The sequence below is a fragment of the Eretmochelys imbricata genome, chromosome 1, assembly GCF_965152235.1.
Source record: "Eretmochelys imbricata isolate rEreImb1 chromosome 1, rEreImb1.hap1, whole genome shotgun sequence".
Lineage (NCBI taxonomy): Eukaryota > Metazoa > Chordata > Testudines > Cheloniidae > Eretmochelys > Eretmochelys imbricata.
This window is the reverse complement of record NC_135572.1, coordinates 269472665-269495454: the sequence shown is the minus strand read 5'-3', so window position 1 is coordinate 269495454 and position 22790 is coordinate 269472665. Positions and strand designations below refer to the sequence as shown.

The 22790-nt window shown below is 48.9% G+C and overlaps 1 protein-coding gene across 1 annotated transcript; it reads left to right on the top strand.

Annotated features, from left to right (window-relative positions):
* The first annotated feature begins 2496 nt into the window (after positions 1 to 2496).
* Positions 2497 to 22408, top strand: LOC144272745 (cytochrome P450 2D14-like). Its single transcript, XM_077831055.1, has 9 exons — positions 2497 to 2730; positions 6634 to 6805; positions 8051 to 8203; positions 9240 to 9400; positions 9532 to 9705; positions 15133 to 15274; positions 16286 to 16473; positions 17521 to 17662; positions 21151 to 22408. The coding sequence occupies exons 1-9, from the start codon at positions 2518 to 2520 to the stop codon at positions 21327 to 21329; spliced, it is 1524 nt and encodes a 507-aa protein (XP_077687181.1). The 5' UTR covers positions 2497 to 2517; the 3' UTR covers positions 21330 to 22408.
* Positions 22409 to 22790: the final 382 nt, after the last annotated feature.

Sequence of the window (22790 nt, the reverse complement as noted above, 5' to 3'; positions counted from 1 at the left end):
AGGAGTTGCCTAGCTCACACCCTACCATTGCATTAACAGAAATGTTGCCTTCTATAGCATAAAAAATAACCTCCCCTGGCTGTAACAAGTGTATTTTTAAAGGAGGTACAAGGGGCTCTTCTCTCCACACAGAAGATCCTCAGACAGTGGTCTGTGCAGGAAGTGGATTTCAGCTCCTGGCCAGGGGCTGGCAGATAATTTTTCTGTCTCACTGAGTGAATCATTTTCCTTCAAAAGTTAGTGAAAGCGGGAACTGTCTTCATAATGGTCTGGGTAGGGTTTTCAAAAGTGGCTAGTGACTTTGCCCCAATTGTTGGGGGGCTCAGCTTGATCAAGATATCTTGAAGAGATTTGATTTGCACAGTGCTGAGCACCCACCTGCTGAAAACCAGCCCACTTTAAGGTGGCACAAGCTGGGCAGCCAAAAAGGTGGTACTCAAAGCCACAGGTTCTTTCAGAAACTCTTGACCTGCCAGTGTTCAGTAGCTGGTTCTCCCTTAAATCCTTTGTAAAAATCATCCAATAAGAAAGAGAGGGGCTTCAGATCTAGTTAAACCCATTTTAAGCAACCTCTTGAGGGCTCAGGAAAAACTGGTTACTAACCAACCAAGTGAGGAGAAACCCTGATGGTAGGGTGACCAGATAGCAAGTGTGAAATATCCAGATGGGGAGAGGGGAAGGTAATAGGCGCCTATATAATAAGAAAACGTCCTGAATAGTGGGACTGTCCCTATAAAATGGTAGGTTTCAAAGCCGTGTTAGTCTCTATCAACAAAAAGAACAGAAGTACTTGTGGCACCTTAGAGACTAACAAATTTATTAGAGCATAAGCTTTCGTGAGCTACAGCTCACTTCATCGGATGCATAGAATGGAACATATAGTAAGACATATATATATACATACCCACCTGCTGAAGTGAAAAAACAGATTGACAGAGCCAGAAGAGTACCCAGAAGTCACCTACTACAGGACAGGCCCAAAAAAGAAAATAACAGAACGCCACTAGCTGTCACCTTCAGCTCCCAACTAAAACCTCTCCAACGCATCATCAAAGATCTACAACCTATCCTGAAAAATGATCCCGTACTCTCACAGATCTTGGGAGACAGACCAGTCCTCACTTACAGACAGCCCCCCAACCTGAAGCAAATACTCACCAGTAACCACAAAACAAAAACACTAACCCAGGAACCTATCCTTGCAACAAAGCCCGATGCCAACTCTGTCCACATAGGTTTCAGAGTAGCAACCGTGTTAGTCTGTATCTGCAAAAAGAAAAGGAGGACTTGTGGCACATTAGAGACTAACACATTTATTTGAGCATAAGCTTTCGTGAGCTACAGCTCACTTTATCGGATGTATTCAGTGGAAAATATATATGTCCACATATTTATTCAAGTGACACCGTCATAGGACCTAATCACATTAGCCACGCCATCAGAGGCTCGTTCACCTGCACATCTACCAATGTGATATATGCCATCATGTGCCAGCAATGCCCCTCTGCCTTGTACATTGGCCAAACCGGACAGTCTCTACGCAAAAGAATAAATGGACACAAATCTGACATCAGGAATCATAACATTCAAAAACCAGTAGGAGCACACTTCAACCTCTGTGGCCATTCAGTAAAAGATTTAAGGTAATTTTGCAACAGAAAAGCTTCAAAAACAGACTCCAAGGAGAAACTGCTGAGCTTGAATTAATATGCAAACTAGGTACCATTAACTTGGGTTTGAATAGAAACTGGGAATGGCTGGCGCATTACACATGTTGAATCTATTTCCTTAAGTTAAGTATCCTCACATCTTCTTGTCAACTGTCTAAATGGGCCATCTTGATTATCACTCCACAAGTTCATCTTAACTAATTAGCCTCTCACAGTTTTGTAAGGTAACTTCCAACTTATCTGTATGTATATATACCTATATCTATATCTTACTATATGTTTCATTCTCTGCATCCGATGAAGTGAGCTGTAGCTCACGAAAGCTTATGCTCTAATAAATTTGTTAGTCTCTAAGGTGCCACAAGTACTCCTCGTTCTTCCTCCTATAAAATGGGGACATCTGGTCACGCTAGGTAAGGATTGCTACTTCTGAATACAAGGGGCAATTCGAGCCCTAGGAGAGACTCATCCTTGCATGTGGACCCAGCCTGACAGCTCCCACAGGCTCCAGGGGCTCCTCTCTCCCTCATGTTACACACTGCAGATGCTGGAAATGGAGCTATGCCCTTTCCCTTTTACAGAGGTTGGGCCACCCTTCACGACCACTCCCCTGCAGTTTGTATGGTCTGGGCAGAGGAGGGGCTACAGAGCAATTCTGGCCAGGCAGCTCCAAGCTGTGACAGTAGCAAGAGAGGGGCGGGTGTCTGAGCAATAAACTGAGAGCGAGAGAAGGGGAATGGGCGGAGGAAACTGGGGAGGCAGAAACAGCAAAGAGTGAGAGAACAGGAGCAGGAAAAAGAGGCCGGGGGGAGAGGTGAAGGCACGGGGAGGAGAGCAAAGAGAGATCATGGAGCTGCTCCTGTGGCTCTGGTCCCAGCTTCGATCCTGCGGGAACAACCTCCCAGCCCTGGGCATAGCCCTCACAGTCTTCGCTCTGCTGTTTGATTTCCTGAAGCGCAGGAAGCGCTGGAGTCGCTACCCACCAGGGCCGAGCTCTCTGCCCTTCCTTGGGACCATGCTGCAGATCGACTTCCACAACCCGCACGTCTCCTTTACTCAGGTCAGTGCCAGAGGGGCTGGAGAGCCCAGCGTGCTGGGGAGCGGGGCTGGTGGTTCGTTAATGCAGCTGGTGCGGGCTGGACTGGTTATTTGACCGGCCCGGGGCTTTTCCAAGGCAGGAGCCGTCAGTGCCCCCGGGGCGGGGGGCCCTAAGGCTCTCTGCATCTCTGCTTCGGCCTTGCTCTGGCTCCGGACCCCAGAGGGCAGCATTCCACTCCGGAGTCCAGCCCAGTTCTCTGCAAAGGTTGTGATAGCGCTGGAGGAGTGTGACCCCCACTGCGCACCCCCCCGGGACACCCCCCCCCCGACTCTTTACCTTCTCCCTGTAATTTCAGTTGGAGACATTGTAGCGTGCTGGGCTGTTGCACAATATTAGCACTGTTAAACAGCTGCTGCATTCCCCCTCAGAGGTGGGTGCACTCAGTGGTGGGTGAAGTGGTCCCTTTATGTACCATCCGTATCCTCTGGGAGGAAAAGGGCTAGCGAAAGCTTTATCGTATATGAAAATGCATTTGTCTCTGCTCAGCTCCCTCCGTTCATTCCAAAGTTTCTCTGCTTTGGGGACGTGGAGGCAGGGACGACAGCTTCCTTGTAAGTCACCAGAGATGATTGAGCGTCTGAGCGTGGAAACCGGGTCTTGTTTTCACCATGCGGTAGAAAGAACATTTGAGTTTCCAGATCAAATCGGATTATGACAATGCTAGCAACAACACTTCTGACCTGCAGCTGTTTTAACTCCACATTTTTAGTAACAACGTATTATTCCCTTTTCTGTCCTTTTACTTACAGAATCTTAGACATTAAAGGTAGAAATGGCCTATTTTTATCCACCCCCTCCCTTCTCCTGGTATGCCCCTGAGGGCTTTGTCCCTTTTTAATAACCAGCAATGAGGCTTTCATCACTTCTGCTAGGACACTTCCCCAGTCTAATACACCTCTCGCTGAGGTTGTGTTTCTTGCTGTCCAGAGTCAATTTTCCATTATTTAGTCTCATTCCATTACTCCTTCAACCAACCTTAAACAATTTCTCTCTGTCCTTTCCATTTGCACCTTTCAGATACTTGCAGGCATCAATCATAGTCCCCTTCCTTAGATATTTGACCAGTCTATATATTTACCTCATTTTATTTTTCCTCATGAATCAACCCATCCAGCTCCCTAATCTCGTTGGCTGATGCCCATGTGGCTTTGAGGAAAGTTAATGTAGAAAAGCAGGAACACAATATGTTGTGCTTTGTGTTTTTCATGTACACAAAAAACAAGTACTTGTGGTTTTTCTCTCCCTAAATTCTTGGCCCAGAAAGGCATTTTCTCTTGTATGAGTGGACAATCCTCAAGAAATTCCATAAAAAGCTGAAAATAGGTTAAATTTTGAGCCTAAACTATTTGATGATTGTTTTAAACTGTTCTGCTTTGTGCTCTGCAATGCCTGTCTGTCACCAGGGTACAGTGTCCCTGGTCCTCGCTCACATCAGGCACACTCTGTGCTGGCGGAGTGGTGCAAAGTAGCCTCAAAGCTAGTCTAGCCAGCCACAGTGCATTCAGCCAGGACAGAGGGATAATCCAAAAGCAATTCCTACCCGGGGCATGGGCCACGGTTTTCAGTGCCCTGCAGAATCCCAGCTGCTGAAATTGCCTCTTATGGTTCTCGAAAACTGCCACAATTTAGAAAGGCCTTCAGGCTAATCTAAATTACTGCAGGGGAATGGGACTGGCCTGGCACACATGACCAGGAGAGTCCAGAGGTATCTTAAAGAACTTTGTACTACCCTCTCCTGCGTTGCACCACACAATTATTGGCTGCGGGAAAGGATCAAGGTTCGTAATTACAAAACTCAGATTTGCAGCCAAGAACTTAGAAGCATGACATTCTCAATGAAGTTTACCGGGTTTGCTTTGGTCGAAGACCTGAAAGTTGCTGGGCACGAGCTGAACACCTGCAATTCCATAGGTGCCCCCTCCTCAGGTTTCCCTTGAGTGTGGAAAAAGGGCAGGACTTTTATGAGTCCCCTTTCTAGGCATGTCTGGTCTACACACAGTTTTTGTATCGAGTTAATGATTTCAGTCAGGGATGTGATTTCTTCCCCTACCAAAATAGTTGAATCAGAGCTGCATTAGGGCACTAGTCAACGCCCTAACATTTCCCTTTATCTGAGCGTCATTGCCATCTGCTGTAATGCTCAGAACAGCATTGGCTAGGATACCATCATAGTTACATTACATTTCATAGCGGCAATAAGCCGTCTCCTGGCAAATGTATTTGGGGTAATGCACCACCCACATAGGTTGAGAGGAGGACCGGGCCCTTTAAAGCACTGCCAGGGAAGCCGGTCCGGTCCGGCATGGCGTACTGACGCTTGCCAGTACGCCGGACTGGCTTACTTTCACCTCTGCCTCCTGGACAGGAGTGCTGGAACCTCGGTAGAAGTGTGTGGGAGAGCATGGGGCTCTGCCCCCTCTGTGACCCATCTTTCCTCTCTTCTTCCCCCCAGGCTCTGCCCTCTCTGTGGCCCCACCCCCTGCTCCTTCTCTTTCCCCTGAGGCCCTACCCCCCAGCCAGCCTGGAAGCCCAAGCCTGGCTGTGGTAAGAGCCACCCAGGGAGCCTGGCCACAGTTGAGAGCCCCCGGCCCCCTCTGTTCCGGCACCCCTGCTCCTGGATCATTGTAACAGTCTTACCATGGAGTCACAGAAAGTCCCCTTAGACTCTCCAGTCTATCTGGCCACCCAGACAAACTGAACTTACTGATAAATGGTCACCAAAAAAAATCACCCCACATTCAGCTTATTCCCGCTCCCAAGAGACCAGTCACTTACGCCAGATCAGTTGGTACCCTAGATCTTACACCAAAGACAACACCTGTAGCCAATCCTGTAATAAATGATCTAAAGGTTTGTTAACTAGGAAAAAGAAATTACAAAGTTAATTGCAGGTTCAAGCAAGCAAACATATACTCACAGATGAGTTACCATCTAAATCCTAAGAGTGACCAAGTTGCAGTGATGTGTCTATTCAAAGTGTCTTTCGGGGCAGACCCAGCAGGCAGCCCTGGGGATCTCTAGCCCTGTCAGAGTTCAGACAGCCAAAGAGATGGAAAATTTTCCTGTGACTTTGTTTTATTTCCTTCATTCAGCTTCCAAGTCCACAGAACAAGCTTCCTTGCACAGAGCATTTCCAAGGGGGGTAGGGCCATTAAGCAGTCCTTTGTATTGCAATGTTCCTTGACCCAGCTGATTTTGATAGCCCTTCTGGATGGGGTGGGGGAAGAGTCCTGTGCCTGGTTCACAAGCGCAGAGCGGACATTTGCAAAGTTATAAAGCAAAACGTATAGATTTTCTTGTGGCGTGGAACACCGACATTGCAAGTGAGATTAACGCCTGCAGCAACTCACAAGCATTTCATAGTCTAAACACGAAATACATTCTTGTAAGACTAATACCTACTTTGAGCAAACTAACATACAGGTGACCTGGTCTGGTCTCCAGCTATGAGTTTGTTAGTTCTTAGCTAATGCCTGCAGCCTGGGCAAGTGCTGGCACCTCGTTTGCCAGCATCACAGGAAACGCCCTTCCCCACCCCCAATCCCTTATGTCAGTAATTTTTATTTTGTGTGTATCTGTAGGCAGCACTGCTGTACCCTCTGTGGTAATATCAGATTTCATAACCGAAGCAAGGTTGGGCCTGGTGAGTACTTGAATGGGATATCGCCTAGGCAAAGCCATGTGCTGCAGGAAGCGTTGTAGAAGGCTGTCTGTGTCAGTGGTTAAACCAGTGCCACACCAGGAACAATGTACGCTTGGGTCTGTTATCCTTGAAGACACCAAAAGAGGTCCTGACCTCTGGTAGTTGTTAAAGACCCCATCTGGCTTCCAACGAGATATTTTCCCCTTTTCTTTTCTTGGCAGCTGAGTGAAAAATATGGAAATGTCTTTAGTCTTCAGAACTGCTGGACTAATCTGATAGTAGTGAATGGATTCAAAGCAGTAAAGGAAGCATTGGTCCAGAAATCAGAGGACTTTGCTGACCGACCATACTTTCCTATATATGAACACTTGGGTTATGGAGAGAACTCTGAAGGCAAGTACCTTGGAAACTAACATAGTTCTCTGGCAGCATTGCAGGGGGACTGGCTTTATCATTTGAGCTCCTGGAGAGGTTGAAGGGGACTTAGCGAGTGAGCTGGAGTCTGCCCCTGACGCTCCCTCTCGCGAGGAGGAAGTCAGGCGAGATGGAACTGGGGACTCTCCTTCCCAACTTCAGCGCTGCAACAACTACTAAGACAGGGCCGTTCTGAAATGCTCAGTGGGATGTACATGCCAATCAATACCGATTGGCTGCCACTGTCAGAACTGGCGGAGTCCTACCCCTCACCATATGTATGCACCTTCCTCGGCTTGTAAAAAAAAATAACCTCCTTCCAAGGAACCTCCAGGACCCAAGAGTGAAAGTGGGGGAGGGTAGAAAGAAAAGCAACCTAAAAGGGAGGCTTGTTGGGCTGGAATCCTCTCGGGTTATCCCAGGGCACTTTCATTAGAAAGATTAGAGCTGGACAAATATCTACAGAGTCACATCTGATCAACCATGGGCAGTATGTGAACCCCCCATTTGGGGAGGCTAGTTCCCTGCCCTGAGCTCTCTACTGCAGCTGGAGAAGCCCTGCCCAAGCCACCACCGGCCTGAGCCACCCCGAGCCCTGGGTGGCTGGAGGAGCTCTGAGTCCTCCCGCTGGCCTGGGGCCATGGTGGGGATTATTCGCAGAAGTTTGGGGAGGCTTAGCCTCCTCCAGTCTCCGTTACACACCGCCTATGTTCTCAGCTCACCCTGGCCCATACTCTGGCCAATGCAGGAATGCGCCCTATAGTATGTTCTCCAGTGCTTTCTCCAGTCCAATTTTAAATGACTTGTGGTGGGGAATCCATGAATTCCTTTGAGAGACTATTGAGTAGTTTAGTCGATCTAATCATTGGGAAATGTTTTCTGACATCCAGCGTGAGCCTCACACCCTGAGGGTATAGCATGGCTTAGCTCCATTGATTGCATCCGGTTATACGAGCTGTGGATCTGGCCCTGAATTTCATCCCCTTACTCCTAGCTATACCTTGGACCTCCCTGAATAATCCCTCTCCTTCTGCACTAACCACCTACACCTATGAAGGCTGCAATAATAGCTCCCATTAGTTGCCATTTTGGCCAAGCTATACTTGGTTCCTTTTATCCTTTCTCAGAAGCCAGTCCCTCCAGCCCTATTTTGTTGCTGTCCAGTGAATTTTGTATGGTGCTTCCCAGAGGTTATTATGTCTCTTGTTTGTTAATATGTTCCAGGGGTGGTGCTTGCAAGATATGGTCATGCGTGGAAGGAGCAAAGGAGATTTGCACTCTCCACCTTGAGGAACTTTGGGATGGGAAAGAAATCCTTGGAGCACCGTGTGACCGAGGAAGCTGGATTTCTATGCTCTGCGATCAGTTCTGAAAAAGGTTTGTGGCATCCAGGGAGATGGGGCAGGGGAGCCGTGTAACTTCCATAGATAAGGAAATGAAAGGGTAATATGACTAATTATGAAGGAAGGAATAATAACACAGTATCTCACATTTCTACATAATCCCTGATAGCCAGAAGGATACTAAAGTGCTTTGGAGACCAGACACATAGTGATCATTCATCCAGCACTATCATGAAGCCACCTGTGGGGTCGAACCTGACAGCTGTTTTAACATGACAGTTTGTGATGGGAAGTAAAAAAAAAAACAAAACCCCGACACCTCCAATTGAATGTGCAAGAGGAATTTTAGGTTGGTAGAATGTAATTACCTCAACTGGAATCTGGTGAAGGCATCAACACTAAGACGCTTCCAAAACATGCCATGACGTCTTTAAGGACGTCACTTTTATGCCTCAACTTAAAAATGTCTGTAGCAGCACAGTAACATCTGTCTGTACACAGGTGGCCCGGGTTCAGTCCCGAGGCAAGGAGATGAGTACTGTTACCTGCACACAATTCTCTGTTACTTGCACATTCTGGGGGCACCCACTTGACCCAGTTCTTAAGGCTGAAGGCGTAACCCTCTTAATTTAGACACCCACCCTTACCCCAGTCCTAGGGCTCAGGGCATACCGTTTGGGGGTTTGCAAGACCTTTTACCAGTGAAAGAGCCTTACACAGTAATAACCTCTATTTATTAACAATTACCAAGCAGAATACACATGGTAAGCGTACAATGCGACAGGGCTTATCCTGATAGTACCACTGACTGAGTCCGCAGCAGAAACCTGCAATTCTTAAGTTTTTTCCATGGTGATCTCTCTTCCAAGTATTGAGCAGGCCCAACCCTGTTAGTCTGTGAGACATCTTTAACTTCCCCAGCTTACATGAGCATGGACTTTCAACTGCTTGTTCCATAAGAAGTCTTGAAATGTTAGCGGTTCTTGCTCAGTATGTTCCATGCAGTGAGGGGCAGGCTGCAATGATGCTGTGCCTCCTAATGTCTTTGGTTGGTCCTGTATGTTTTTCAGGTCGTCCTTTTGATCCACATTTTCTTATAAACAACGCAGTTAGCAACGTGATCTGCTCCCTCATCTATGGTGAGCGCTTTGACTATGACGATAAGAAATTTCAGAGGTTGTTGCATTTGATTGATCAGTCCTTGAATGAAGAAGCTGGATTCCTGCCCCAGGTAACTCAGCATGTATGACTTGGTCAGTAAGAAGCTGTCATTTGATTGATCAGTAAGATTGTATTTTAGTGATTCTTTTCTGGGAGCCATAGGGTGTGGTTCTCTCTCTCTCTCTCACTCTGTTATCTTAGCTCCTTGTTGTAGTACCTTGGCTGCTGCGCATCCCTGGAGTGACACAGAGCATCTTCCGATCCCAAAAGGAGATCCTGGACTTCACAAATGAGCTTCTGAAGGAGCACAGGATGACCTGGAATCCTACCCAAAAGAGAGACTTCACTGATGCTTTTCTACAAGAGATAGAGAAGGTAGGAGGAGAGGGGCAGGTGTAGATCTCTTTGGCTCTGTGAATGTATTAGTGATGGGAACACTCCGTTAGCTTCCCTTGTTGTCAAGTTTACAAGCATTCAGGGGTAAATGAAGAACTGAAGAAATGGATGGATGCAGCTTCCGCTTGCCTCGCTTCCCCTGGACTAGGGTCCAGCCCTCCATAGCGTCGTCTGGGGGTTGGTTAGCAGGGGTCGTGTCAGGGGGCGGAAGCGATGGTTCAGGTGTTCGGGGGGGGTAGCGGTGAGGCAGCATGAGGGGCGGGGGGTTCTCCTTGGGGCAGGCCCTCTCCTATACCTGGTACTATCCTTGCCACACCCTCCTCCATAGGCTCTGCTGGATTGGTAATAGCAAGGGTGGGACTCTCTTGCTCGTCTGGGCGTTGTAGGGAAGGTATCTCTTGGGCCCGGACGGGAGCAGCGATGGGTCGAGTAGGAGGAGGGTTGGTTTCAGGTGCCAGGCAGCCAGGGGCGTCGGCAACGACGGGGCCGATGTCCTGCCGGGTCTCGGGGGTTTCGGGTGCCCCTCCCCCCCGGGCCATAGGGCAGTCTCTGCGGACATGCCCCGCTGAGCGGCAGAGGTAGCACTGGGCCTCTCGGGTGGAGTAAAAGACCCGATAGCGGGAGCCCTGGTAGGGGACTAGGAAGGACCCCTCGAGCGCCTCTCCGGGAAAGGGCCCCGGCCGCTGGTGATGGTAGCGGAGGCAGGGCGTGGGCGAGATGACGAGGTGGCAGGCAGGGGGGAGCCCGTCACCACCCAGGCATACGTCCTGGGGGCCGGGGGAGGAACATTCATGGAGCTGGTGGAGGGAAATGCAGGGAGGGGCGCCACGGTCGATGATGAGGCCACAGCTGTGGGGGCAGCCCCTGCCATGGAGGGCCTAGTGGTTTTAGCGGGGCCCTTTCCTTTATTCCCGCCCTGGCCTTTCTGGCCAGCTGGGGGGGGGTTCCTAGAATCTGGGGGGACAGTGGGCTCAGCAGCGGCAGTAATCACCCCGGTGCCTCCTGCTGCCGGTGCCCCAACGGAGGGGGGCAAGTATTTTGACAATAGTGGTGGGGGGGACCTTGGGGGTCGGGCGGGGGGGAGGTGGGGGAGGGACAGCTAATTTTGTTAGAGGGGCCTCACCCCTCTCATTCCCTGCCATTGTGAGCAGGGAGAGACAGGGAGACACCGGAAGGAGGAGGGGGGAGGGGGAAGCAGATTAACCGCTCCTCCCTGCTGGGCTGCAGGTGTGTGGGGGGGTGCCAAATAGGTTGGACTGGAAGGGGGGAAAAACAAAAACCGGGGTCCGGTGATGGGGGCAAGCTGTAAAATAAACAATCCGTGTGTGGACCCACGCACGTTCGTCCAAAGAGTCTCGTTTGGTCGGCTATTGTGTCCGGTCCGAAAGGCAAAGTTCAAAGCAAACAGCTGGATCTGAAGGCAGATGGCAAGTTGCCAGCAGGGACGGACGGCGGGGGGGCCGTGACAGTTGTAGTAGTATTGGGGGGGGCAGGCACTGATGGATTGGGGGGGGCTCCGTGCCACACCCCCTGTGCCGCCACAAATGCAATTAAACCACAGTCAAACTCCCCCCCACGAGAGTGTAATTCAGAAAATTACTCAGTCTTATGGCTCCCTTCACGATGATTTGTAGCTTCCCTGGGTTATTTCTCCTGTCTTCTGAAATCTTCTTCTCCAGCTGTGTTGGCTGTGTTCCAAGGCTTCCGGCAGGCTGAGAAAAATTACAGAAATAAGCTGACAGCAAAATGGCTGGGTCTGGGGGCTTCCACTCCCCCCTCCGGATAGCAGATTGGCAATCTTCCCCCCCTCCTCCGGGGGTTTCAGCTGAGGCAAATAGCTGCGCTTGGGAACAGGCGTGGGGGGGGTGCTGGCGAAAGTTGGCAGCTAACCAGCACTCAGCAACGGCAAAGAAATGGCAGAAAGACGAAACGAAACAAAAAAGCGTCTGGCCCAGTCGGAGGGGGGAACTAAGGCAGGTTCAAAAAGTAAGAAAAATCCAGGCCAGAGGGCTTTAGGAAAGAATAGAAAGCAGATAGCTGAGGAGCAAGCAAAGGACGTTCCGTTTCCCAACAGGGAAGGTTCCAGAACAATCAGGAACCATCTGGAGACAATTAAGACAGACAGGCTGATTAGAACACCTGCAGCCAATCAAGAAGCTGCTAGAATCAATTAAGGCAGGCTAATCACAGAATCACAGAATATCAGGGTTGGAAGGGACCCCTGAAGGTCATCTAGTCCAACCCCCTGCTCGAAGCAGGACCAATTCCCAGTTAAATCATCCCAGGCAGGGCTTTGTCAAGCCTGACCTTAAAAACCTCTAAGGAAGGAGATTCTACCACCTCCCTAGGTAACGCATTCCAGTGTTTCACCACCCTCTTAGTGAAAAAGTTTTTCCTAATATCCAATCTAAACCTCCCCCACTGCAACTTGAGACCATTACTCCTCGTTCTGTCATCTGCTACCATTGAGAACAGTCTAGAGCCACCCTCTTTGGAACCCCCTTTCAGGTAGTTGAAAGCAGCTATCAAATCCCCCCTCATTCTTCTCTTCTGCAGGCTAAACAATCCCAGCTCCCTCAGCCTCTCCTCATAAGTCATGTGTTCTAGACCCCTAATCATTTTTGTTGCCCTTCGCTGGACTCTCTCCAATTTATCCACATCCTTCTTGTAGTGTGGGGCCCAAAACTGGACACAGTACTCCAGATGAGGCCTCACCAATGTCGAATAGAGGGGAACGATTACGTCCCTCGATCTGCTCGCTATGCCCCTACTTATACATCCCAAAATGCCATTGGCCTTCTTGGCAACAAGGGCACACTGCTGACTCATATCCAGCTTCTCGTCCACTGTCACCCCTAGGTCCTTTTCCGCAGAACTGCTGCCTAGCCATTCGGTCCCTAGTCTGTAGCGGTGCATGGGATTCTTCCATCCTAAGTGCAGGACCCTGCACTTATCCTTATTGAACCTCATCAGATTTCTTTTGGCCCAATCCTCCAATTTGTCTAGGTCCTTCTGTATCCTATCCCTCCCCTCCAGCGTATCTACCACTCCTCCCAGTTTAGTATCGTCCGCAAATTTGCTGAGAGTGCAATCCACACCATCCTCCAGATCATTTATGAAGATATTGAACAAAACCGGCCCTGGGTTTTAATCAGGGCACCTGGGTTTAAAAAGGAGATCACTTCAGTTTGTGGTGCCCGTGTGAGGAGCTGGGAGCAAGAGGCACTAGGAGCTGAGTGTGACAACGTGGACTGTTGGAGGACTGAGGAGTACAAGCATTATCAGACACCAGGAGGAAGGCCCTATGGTGGGAATAAAGAAAGGGTTGGGAGGAGGTCATGGGGAAGTAGCCCAGGGAGTTGTAGCTGTTGCACAGCTGTTCCAGGACGCACTCTAGACAGCTGCATTCCACAGGGCCCTGGGCTGGAACCCGGAGTCGAGGGCGGGCCCGGGTTCCCCCCAAACCTCCCAACTCCTGGTCAGACACAGGAGGAGTTGACCTGGACTGTGGGTTCACGAAAACGGCCAAGCTGAGGGCTGCCGTGAAGCTCCAAGGCGAGCAAATCTGCCAATAAGCGCAAGACCCAGCAAGGTAGAGGAGGAACTTTGTCACAGCACATTTCAATTTTTCATTTAGAAATTACTTCATTTCACTTTTATTTTATTTTATTGTTTGTTTTATTTTTATATTTTATTTTTATAGTATATTTTAAATTTTGATTAACCTGAAATCGTTTTTAAAAAACTTTCATTTTGTGCGAAATTTCTAAATGTCAGCTTCTTCTTCTGAGTCGTAAACAAAGCAAATTACATTGTAATTGGCTCTTAAATAGCATATTAGTGATTGCCCATGTGAAGTCTAAGTCCAAATTTACAGAATTGGTCTGAGAAAAATCGAGATAAGAAACCCTTAGAAAACAGACACATAAAATCCACAGCATTACAAAAGATAGCCAGACTACTTCGTGCTGCGATCCTGTCATATCTTGTACGCTAAGCACGGTGGCCCTGAAGAGTACTTGGTGGGGAGACTGTTGGTTCAGTAGGTAGCACTGAGGTCCTGTTCTCATAGAAGCTACCAGGGCAGGAATAGGGCCTGTCAGATTGTTATTCCCAGGTACGTATATGAACTTTTGGAATCCTGATGTTAATTTGTTGGCTAGCATGTTGGCTGCACCCTGCTCGCTACTACATGGAATTTCTGACCTGATCAAGTGAGAGTGATCACACTGACCTCTTGAGGTTGCAGAGGCACAAATCTCTAAGACTGACTGGAGACCCTCCTTTAACTCTGGTGGCAAGAGACTGTGGGCAGAGTTTCCAGCATGTATGCTGAGTGTACTGAGCAGTATCAGCCAGTGGGAGTCTGCCATGCCTGGGTACTCCTCCTCCGTCTTTGTAAACTCTTCCAGGTGCCTTTGGCAGTGGTGCTGGAACTGGCTTGAAGCAGTAATAACACAGACCAAATACATGGTTTCCAGCATCAGCACCCCCGCTACAGAAATTGTTTCGGCACCCCTGGACTTTGGTGGGTCAGAAAATGCTGCTGAAATGTCCACCAGCGCCTCAAGGAAACTCTGCCCAATTCCTGACCCAGGCGTGACAGCGCAAGCAAGAAAAGTTCTTGAAAAGGGGCCTCTTCCATGTTGCTCGGCAGGCAGTGTTGGCAGGCTGGTCTCGCTTCCTGTAACGTGCAGGGTGGGCATGAAGCTTCCCCACAGTCAAAGGCTAGAGCGGCCACACTCTGGGGGGGTGCTAGGGAGTCTGGGATATGGTTGGTTTGACTCAGGTCTGCCTGCTACTGTGTGGATGCCAGAGCCCCAGGTTCACGCCTGGGCTCGAAAATTCTTAACGTAGGGTTGATAATCAGCATAGACTTCTGCAGGGGTAGTCAATAAATTTTTATCAAGGTCCACATTTCTTGGTCAAGGTATAGGCAAGATCCAGACTGCAGAGAGAAAAAAAAAGAATAATAATAAGTATATAAAAAGATTTCAGGGTCTGTTCAAAAGCATCTAGCAGTCCAGATTTGGCTTGCGGTCTACCTATTGACTACCCCAGTGTAGATGCTCAAACCCATGGTTCTCTAACGCAGGGTCAGCTGAGTCAAGTGTCCCGAACCCTGGGCTTATATTGCCTGTGTAGACATACCCTGTGTTTTTGGAGGAGAAGGTCCCGAGCTTTATTCCTGGTGAAGTCTATGATGTGTGGGACAAATTGTTACTTTGAAATGTATGTGACCAAGGAGCCATTACAGCATGTGTTGTCATATGTACGTGTTTTGCTGCACTCTGCAAACAATTCAACCTTTCAATCTGAGAATATGAATTACTACTATCTACAATTCTGCTCGTCTCTCCCTAACAAAAATCTAGGTCAAATCTTGCTCTCCTTTGTTCTCTTCAGGCTAAACAGCATGCGGGGAGCAGTTTCAATGACAACAACCTTCCTATGGTAACAGTTGACTTGTTTACTGCTGGCACTGAGACCACTTCCACCACCCTGCGCTGGGCATTGCTGTTCATGCTTCTCCGCCCTGACATCCAGTGTAAGCAAGGGGACTGGTGGAGATGTGACCGGTTCTCCCAACCCTGCATCTTCCACAGAGAACTTCTTAGCATCTGCTGTCACCTTTGTGTTCTGGGGGTATGAAGCTGCCGTAGCAGCAGTCACAGCAGTGATTGGGGAATAATTCCAGTGGAGCACTCTCTGAGGGGGAGAGCAAAGACCTGTGGGAAGGGAGAAAGGAGAGAGCAAGCCTCTGTTCAAGATTTCAGTGTCAGAGGGAGCACTCACCACTTTTCTTCATGACAAGTGCACTTTGAGACCCTTGTAGCTACTTGGTAACTTTTCCTTCTCTTAGGGTCTCTGCAGGGATAAATGCTAACCTGCTTGAATGTGCTAATGCCAGAGGCACAAGTGGGTCAAATAGAGTATGGATAAGGTGGGATGTCTCGACCAATGAGCTTATTGGCCTATAGAACAGAGGATGACTATGTAAGTTGGGCTGAGTAACCGAAGATGAGTGTGCTCTCCTTCAGCTCCTAATTCCGCATTTCTCTCTTTCCTACTGTCTATGGGGCTTGCCCTGCCCCCTTGCCCTCAGCCAGGTAAACCCTGCCTCCCTTGCACTCTTGCTTTCAGGTGCTTTCAACAAACAAGACCTGATTGTGAGGTCAGGAATTAGTAGTCGGGAAGCAGAGCAGTTCATGTCTGGGGTATCAAAGAGGCTTTCTGGTTGTGTGAAGGTGAGAGAGATCAGAGGTTTGTCCACCCCCTTTCCTCACTGCTGGTTATCTTTCCTGACCCCTGAATAAGTGCCCCAGACACTTTAAAGCACCCACTTCCTAGAGATGACTCGCTTGTAAACTGCTCAGTGATTGGTAGGAAGGTGGCTAACAAACTCACCAAATATAAACCCAGCGCTGTACAAATAGACAGACCATTCCTGCCCCACAGGGTTTAAAGCCTAAGGGTAAATGCGTAGGTTCCCCATTTTTATGGTGTTGATGTACATCATTATGTTGCATTGAGGAGGATGTAAAGTGTCTTTTTCCAGGTAAAGTCCATGAGGAAATTGATAAGGTGATTGGCAGGGACAGGTCACCCCAGATGGAGGACCAAGCGAACATGCCTTATACCAGTGCTGTGATCCATGAAACTCAACGTTATGGGGATATCGCTCCTGTTGGATTGCCTCACATGACATACCGGGACACCGAGCTCCAAGGCTTCTTCATTCCAAAGGTATCTATGGCCAGGCAGGGGATGCAGACCTCCTCTCCCCTTGCAGACTTATGTCCTGCAGCTGCAGACATTCCATATGTGAATCTCCCCAAGGTTCCATGCAGAGGGGGGTGGAGCACCAGGCCCTGAATCACACAACCATTGGCGAGTTATCAAATGTGCAGTTTTAAAAGGCCTTGGGCTTCAGAGACAGCCTTGTTTATGTGGTTAGCTCCATCTTGAACAGGTCTTTGGATATCTGAAAAAACAACGAATTGAGCTAAGACACTACTAAGGATTTCAATCCTTACAGGGGAGACTGTAATTTTGTCTTGGGCACCTTCTAACATTCAGTACATCTGCTTGAAGGTGGAGAAAGGTAATGCTGACTGACTGTATAGAAACTACCGGCTAGGTCAGCAGTTCAAATCCAGAACAGTAGCAACTAACACTCTATTATCTGAAGGGTGTTCAGAGGCCACTGTGCATCTCAGTCCAGTTCCAAATGGACAAGAGACAATGATGGGCAATTACTGCCTTCTTTGGTGAGAGTCTCATTGGAGAGACCAAAGCCACACAATACTCAATTCCACTTTCGCCCTTAGAGGAAGCTCCTCTAGCTCAGGCCTGAGGCATGTGAGAGGGGAAAGATCTCGCTTTTTCTGTGAAGACAATGAGAATTGCGGTTTGGAGTCTCTCAGTCAGCACACTCTTACCAGAGCTAAAATTAACTTGAGAAAATATTTGAAGCAACTGGGGAGTAAAAGCAATTTTCATCTCCTGAACCTCATTAGACCATGAAAACACCCCTTGCATACTCTTAGTCTAGCTAGCATGCAATGGACAAGGGCTTCAGAGCATATGCTGTGCACTGTTTGGGGCCTTGAAAGCGTCCCACTCCATTGTGCTATAAGATTATACAATGGGGTACCTGAGCTGGGTTCTGTGTCTTCCTCTGAAGCATCCTACAATGGCCACTGCTTGAGATGGGATATTGAATGCAGAGGGACTGGCCTGTTCTGGTGTGACAATTCTTATGTACCCTGTTCCTTCTCTGGGGTGGATCAGGGGACGACAGTCATCACTAACTTGACCTCGGTGCTGAAGGATGAAACGGTTTGGGAGAAGCCGCACCAGTTCTACCCGGAGCACTTCCTGGATGCAGATGGGCAGTTTGTGAAGCGAGAGGCCTTCCTGCCTTTCTCTGCAGGTAAATCCAAGGGGAGGAGCAGCTGGCAGAGGCCGTCCTTATGGAAATGAGGCACAGTGCATGAGATGTGACCCACTATAGTTATGGGAAAATGAGTCTCCTCTAAAGCAAGATGTCCCTCTCATCATGAGAGCAGCTTCCTCAAGGGGAAGATCAGTGCAGTCTGTGCTGAGCTGGGCCTGTTCTTCATGAGCATGCTGCATCTCCCCAGAGAAACTACTTCATACTCCAATAGACACAGGGACATACTGAATGCAACACATTAATCTTCTGCACTATGATGGAAAACCTAAACTACAAGCCCAGGAATCTGTTCAGAAACAATGTGCACGCAGGTGAGGTGTGTGTTATTGGGAAAAGGATGAGGTTGTAGTTAAGGCTTTCTGTTAAAGCATGATCAAAATTGCTGTGTTCCACATGCTTCTTTATCTGTTGCAAGGCACCCTGATCAAAGGAAGGTGTTTGTTACTGGAGGCTCTGGGACCACTGCAATGGGGTACATGGATCAGTCGGGGATAAAGGGGAGATGAATGTTCCCAGTTTCCCGTATGCGCTCAACTCACCAGAGAGATGGGAAGAGTGAAATACTGATTCTCTGATACACACCAAAGGAGGCCAGCTGTGGCTGGTGGAGGGTCTGTAGGGTCTGTCCTAACCCCTCTGGGCACCACATCAGCAGCAGTGGGAAGCTTGAACCAGTGGGTCACTGCCTCTGCCAGGCTTGTACGAGTGCAGCCCAGGAGTCCCAGCAGTGTGAACCATGAGGGCTTCGACAGGAGGGTCTATGCGCTGAGCAGGATTATAGCTTTTCCACAGAACCTTTCCCAGTGACTGGTTGGTGCTCTCTAGGTTTGTTTCAATGCAGCCAACCGTTTCAGTGGCAGAGAGGGGTTGAGGTCCCATCAAAGAAAAAAATGTGACACAAACTTAGTTAGGCAGCTTCTAACGCATTTCCAGGATACTCTGGTATTGGCTCAGTGGGTACATCTACACTTCAGACTGGGGGTGTATGTTCCAGGTTGGGGACACATACCCACGCTAACTCGGTGATAGCATGTAGGAGCGTAGCCACTGCAGCGTGAGCAGTGGGAGGGGCTGGCCGCAATGAGGATGATCCCGTCCAAGATGGTAGGTACCTACTCAGGTGGCTAGCCCCTCCCACTGCTTGTACCCCCATGGCTACACTTCTCTTTTTAGCACACTAGCTAGCTCAGAGTTAATGGAGGCACGTCTCCTTGAGCTGGAGCTTACACCTACCGAAGTGTGGACGTATCCTTGGTTAAAAGCCACTTTTGTTTCTCATTTTATGATTTTATTTTAGCCTGTAAACAGGTAATTGAGCAGCCAACTTCCATTTGTGCCAAACTGCAGTGCAATCAGAGTTTCCCTTGCACCCTTTGTCAGTGCCTGCCTGTCACTCTCTCTGGAGCAGCGGTTCCCAAAGCGCAGCTCACAACCCCAAATGGGGCCGTGCCATCAGCACATGGGATCGTGGCAATCCTTTGTGTGCAGAGGATGCCATTTTGCTCTGTACAGCATGACCTCGCATGCACCATACGTAGGAGGTCACACCAGGTGGGGGACACCATTTTGTAGAGCAAAATGGCGTTCTCCACAAGGGGTGAGCTCACACTTACGGTGTGTCTGAGATTGTGCTGTGCAGAGGACACCATTTGGCTCCTCCATGTAGTCTGGGATTCCGGACAGAAATACTTCATTAAAACGGGGTCACTCCGGAAAAAAAATTGGGACCTGCTGGTCTAGAGCCTCACAGAATTCAGGAATGGACTTTTGTTAGCTAGCTCAGTATTTGTACCTTAGCAGCACAAAGCACAACACCTCTGCCTTTCCTATTTGCTCAACAGCCACACTAGATAATAGTGTTGCCCCTTTCCAACGGCTGAATGGCTACTTGAAACTACAGTAAAGAATAAAATTGTCAGACACATAAATGAACATAATTTGTTGGGGAAGAGTCAACATGGTTTTTGTAAAGGGAAGTCACACCTCCCCAAACTACTAGAAGTCTTTGAGGGGGTCAACAAGCACGTGGACAAGGTCCCTCACCAAAGGCTGTCATGGGATCAGAGGGATGGTGCTCTCATGGATTAGTAACTGGTTAAAAGATAGGAAACAAAGGGTAGGAATAAATGGTCAGTTTTCAGAATGGAGAGAGGTAAATAGTGGTGCCCCCAGAGGTCCGTTTGGGGACGAGTCCTATTCACCATATTCATAAATGGTCTGGAAAAGGGAGTAAACAGTGAGGTGGCAAAATTTGCAGATGATACGGAAGTACCCAAGAGAGTTAAGTTCCAGGCAGACTGTGCAGAGCTACAAAAGGATCTGTCAGAACTGGGTGACTGGGCAACAAAATGGGAGATGAAATTCAATGTTGATAAATGCAAAGTAATGCACACTGGAAAACATAATCCCAACTATCCATGTAAAATGATGGGGTCTAAATTAGTTGTTACCACTTAAGAAAGATCTTGGAGTCATTGTGGATAGTTCTCTGAAAACATCCACGCAGTGTGCAGTGGCAGTCAGAAAAAGCAAACAATGTTGGGAATCCTTAAGAAAGAGAGAGATAACAAGACAGAAAATATCATATTGCCTCTATATAAATCCATGGTGTGCCCATATCTTGATCACTGCGTGCAGATGTGGTCGCCCCATCTCAAAAAAGCGATATTGGAATTGGAAAAGATCAACAAAAATGATGAGGGGTATGGAACGGCTTCCATATGAGGAGAGATTAATAAGGCTGGGACTTTTCAGCTTGGAAAAGAGAAGAGTAAGGGGTGATATGATTGAGGTCTATAAAATCATGACTGGTGTGGAGAAATGTGGGTCACTGGTGAAAATGCACCACTTGTATTTGCCTCGAGTCCAGGAAACCAATGTCCCCAGATCGCACTTGAACCAGAATCTCCTGCCTGGTGGCATGGGCATGTTGTTCCACCTCAGATTTCTCTATCCAAAAGGCATTTATTTGCCCATTTAGATTCTAGAAGGCAAGAATTCCACGAACAGCATATGGGACAGATCGTCAACTGGTGTAAATTACCACAACTCCTTTTACATCGATGGAGTTGTGCCAATTTAACCAGCTGCAGATTTAGCCCTGTGCATTAGAGTGTCTCTGACCCTTTTGAGTCATGCTAACTAGGCAGTAATTCCCCTCTCCAAATCAACTGACAGAGTCCTTTGTTTTATGGTTTCCACTGAAGCTTCTCGTCCTGGCCACCATCAGAGACAGGGAATCGGATTAAACAGAGCATTGGTCAGCCTGGAGAAGTATTTCCTAGTTGTTCCTATTCACACAGGGTCCGGGAATAGGGAGACTCAGCATCTGCTGCATATGGAGGCAGATTCTCTGTTCACTCCAACCTGTGGGTGCGCAGTACGGGTCTTACTCCTTCAGTGACTAGTCATTTACATGTGATGTTGTATCCTCCTCCCCTCTTTTCTCACTCCCACGCTTGCAGGTCGCCGTGTTTGCCTGGGGGAACAACTGGCCAGGATGGAGCTTTTCCTCTTCTTCACCAGCCTCCTGCAGCACTTCACCATGCGTCTCCCTGAGGGCCAGGCCAGGCCTCGAGAGGATGGACGCTTTGCCACGACACTCGCCCCCCACCCCTACCAGATCCAGGCTGTCCCAAGATAAATGCTGTTTTCTGCCAAGTTCCCCTCATATATTTTAGGACCGCTGTAGTGCTCAGCTGAAAGATGCTCCTACTCCAATGGGGCAGCTTCTCCCGTCGGCGCAGTTAAGCCACCTCCCTGAGAGGCGTTAGCTGTGTCGATGGGAGAAGCTTTGATGACACAGCGCTGTCTACCCAGAGGTTAGGCTGGTATAACTATGTCGCTCAGGGGTGTGGCGTTTTCACACCCCTGAGCGATGTAATTATACCGATATAAGCCTGTCGTGTAGACCTGGCCTTAGTGTTGTGTCTGCTTCATTCTTTAACAGAGTCTCCTTGAGATCACCTGAAGAGATGGTATCAGCATTATTGGCTGTTTACCCATCAGCACTGTGTAGATCCCTGTCACGTATCAGTACACAACGCAAATGTGTAATAGAATGCTAAAGATAGCATCATTACACATGGATATCAAGAGCCTGGCAGACTTGTCACCGCAACACACAATGAGCTTAGTGCAGCTGTTCAAATGGGAAGCTCAGTGCTCTGAGCCAGCAGGGTGTGGTTTGGTTTTCTAGCACTTTTCCTGGGTATTCCCTTCAGGGCCGGGCCAATGCCTCCTCTGAGAAGAGATTTTGAAGTATGCTTTGAATTTGCTTGTACAAGCTGCAGACAGTGCTATTGACAGAGATTTACCTGCATTACTTCAGGAGATTTGATAAACAAAAATGGATCACTTCTTCCACTGATGTAAAGTGACTTCAATGGAGCTATGCCTATTTGTGCCAGCTGAGGATCTGGCCCAATATGTACTTTATAGTTTAGTGTAATTCAGGGGTGGACAAAGTACAGCCCACGGGCCGGATCCGACCCACGAGCCATTTTAAGCTGACTCTGCTCCGGCACTCCAGCCAGGGCGCTGGCTCTGGGGCTGCAGCACAGCCCCACTCTGTCCGGGGCATTGGGTCGGGGGCCACACCATGCGGCTCCAGGAAGCCACGCCATGGCCCCTCTCCGGCTCCTACACACTCCAATGGGAGCTGCAGGGGCAGTGCCTGCGGATGGGGCAGCGTGCAGAGCCATCTGGCCATATCTTGGCATAGGAGCCGGAGAAAGGACATGCCGCTGCTTCCGAGAACTGCTTGAGCTAAGCGCCGCTCGGAGCCTGCGCCCCCTGAACCTCTCCCCACGCCCCAACCCCCTGCCCCCGTCCTGATCCCCCTCCCTCTCCCGAAACCCCTCGATCCTCGCCCTGAGCACCCTCCTGCACCCCAAACTCCTCATCCCCTGCCCCACCCCAGAGCCTGCACCCCCTCCTGCACGCCAGCCCCAATTTTGTAAGCATTCATGGCTCACATACAATGTCTATTCCCAGATGTGGCCCTTGGGCCAAAAAGTTTGCCTGGTATAATTCCAGTTTTGATCTTATCTTTTTCGTTTTGCACAAACGTAATATGAAGGAACCACATGTGTACAGTGGGGTC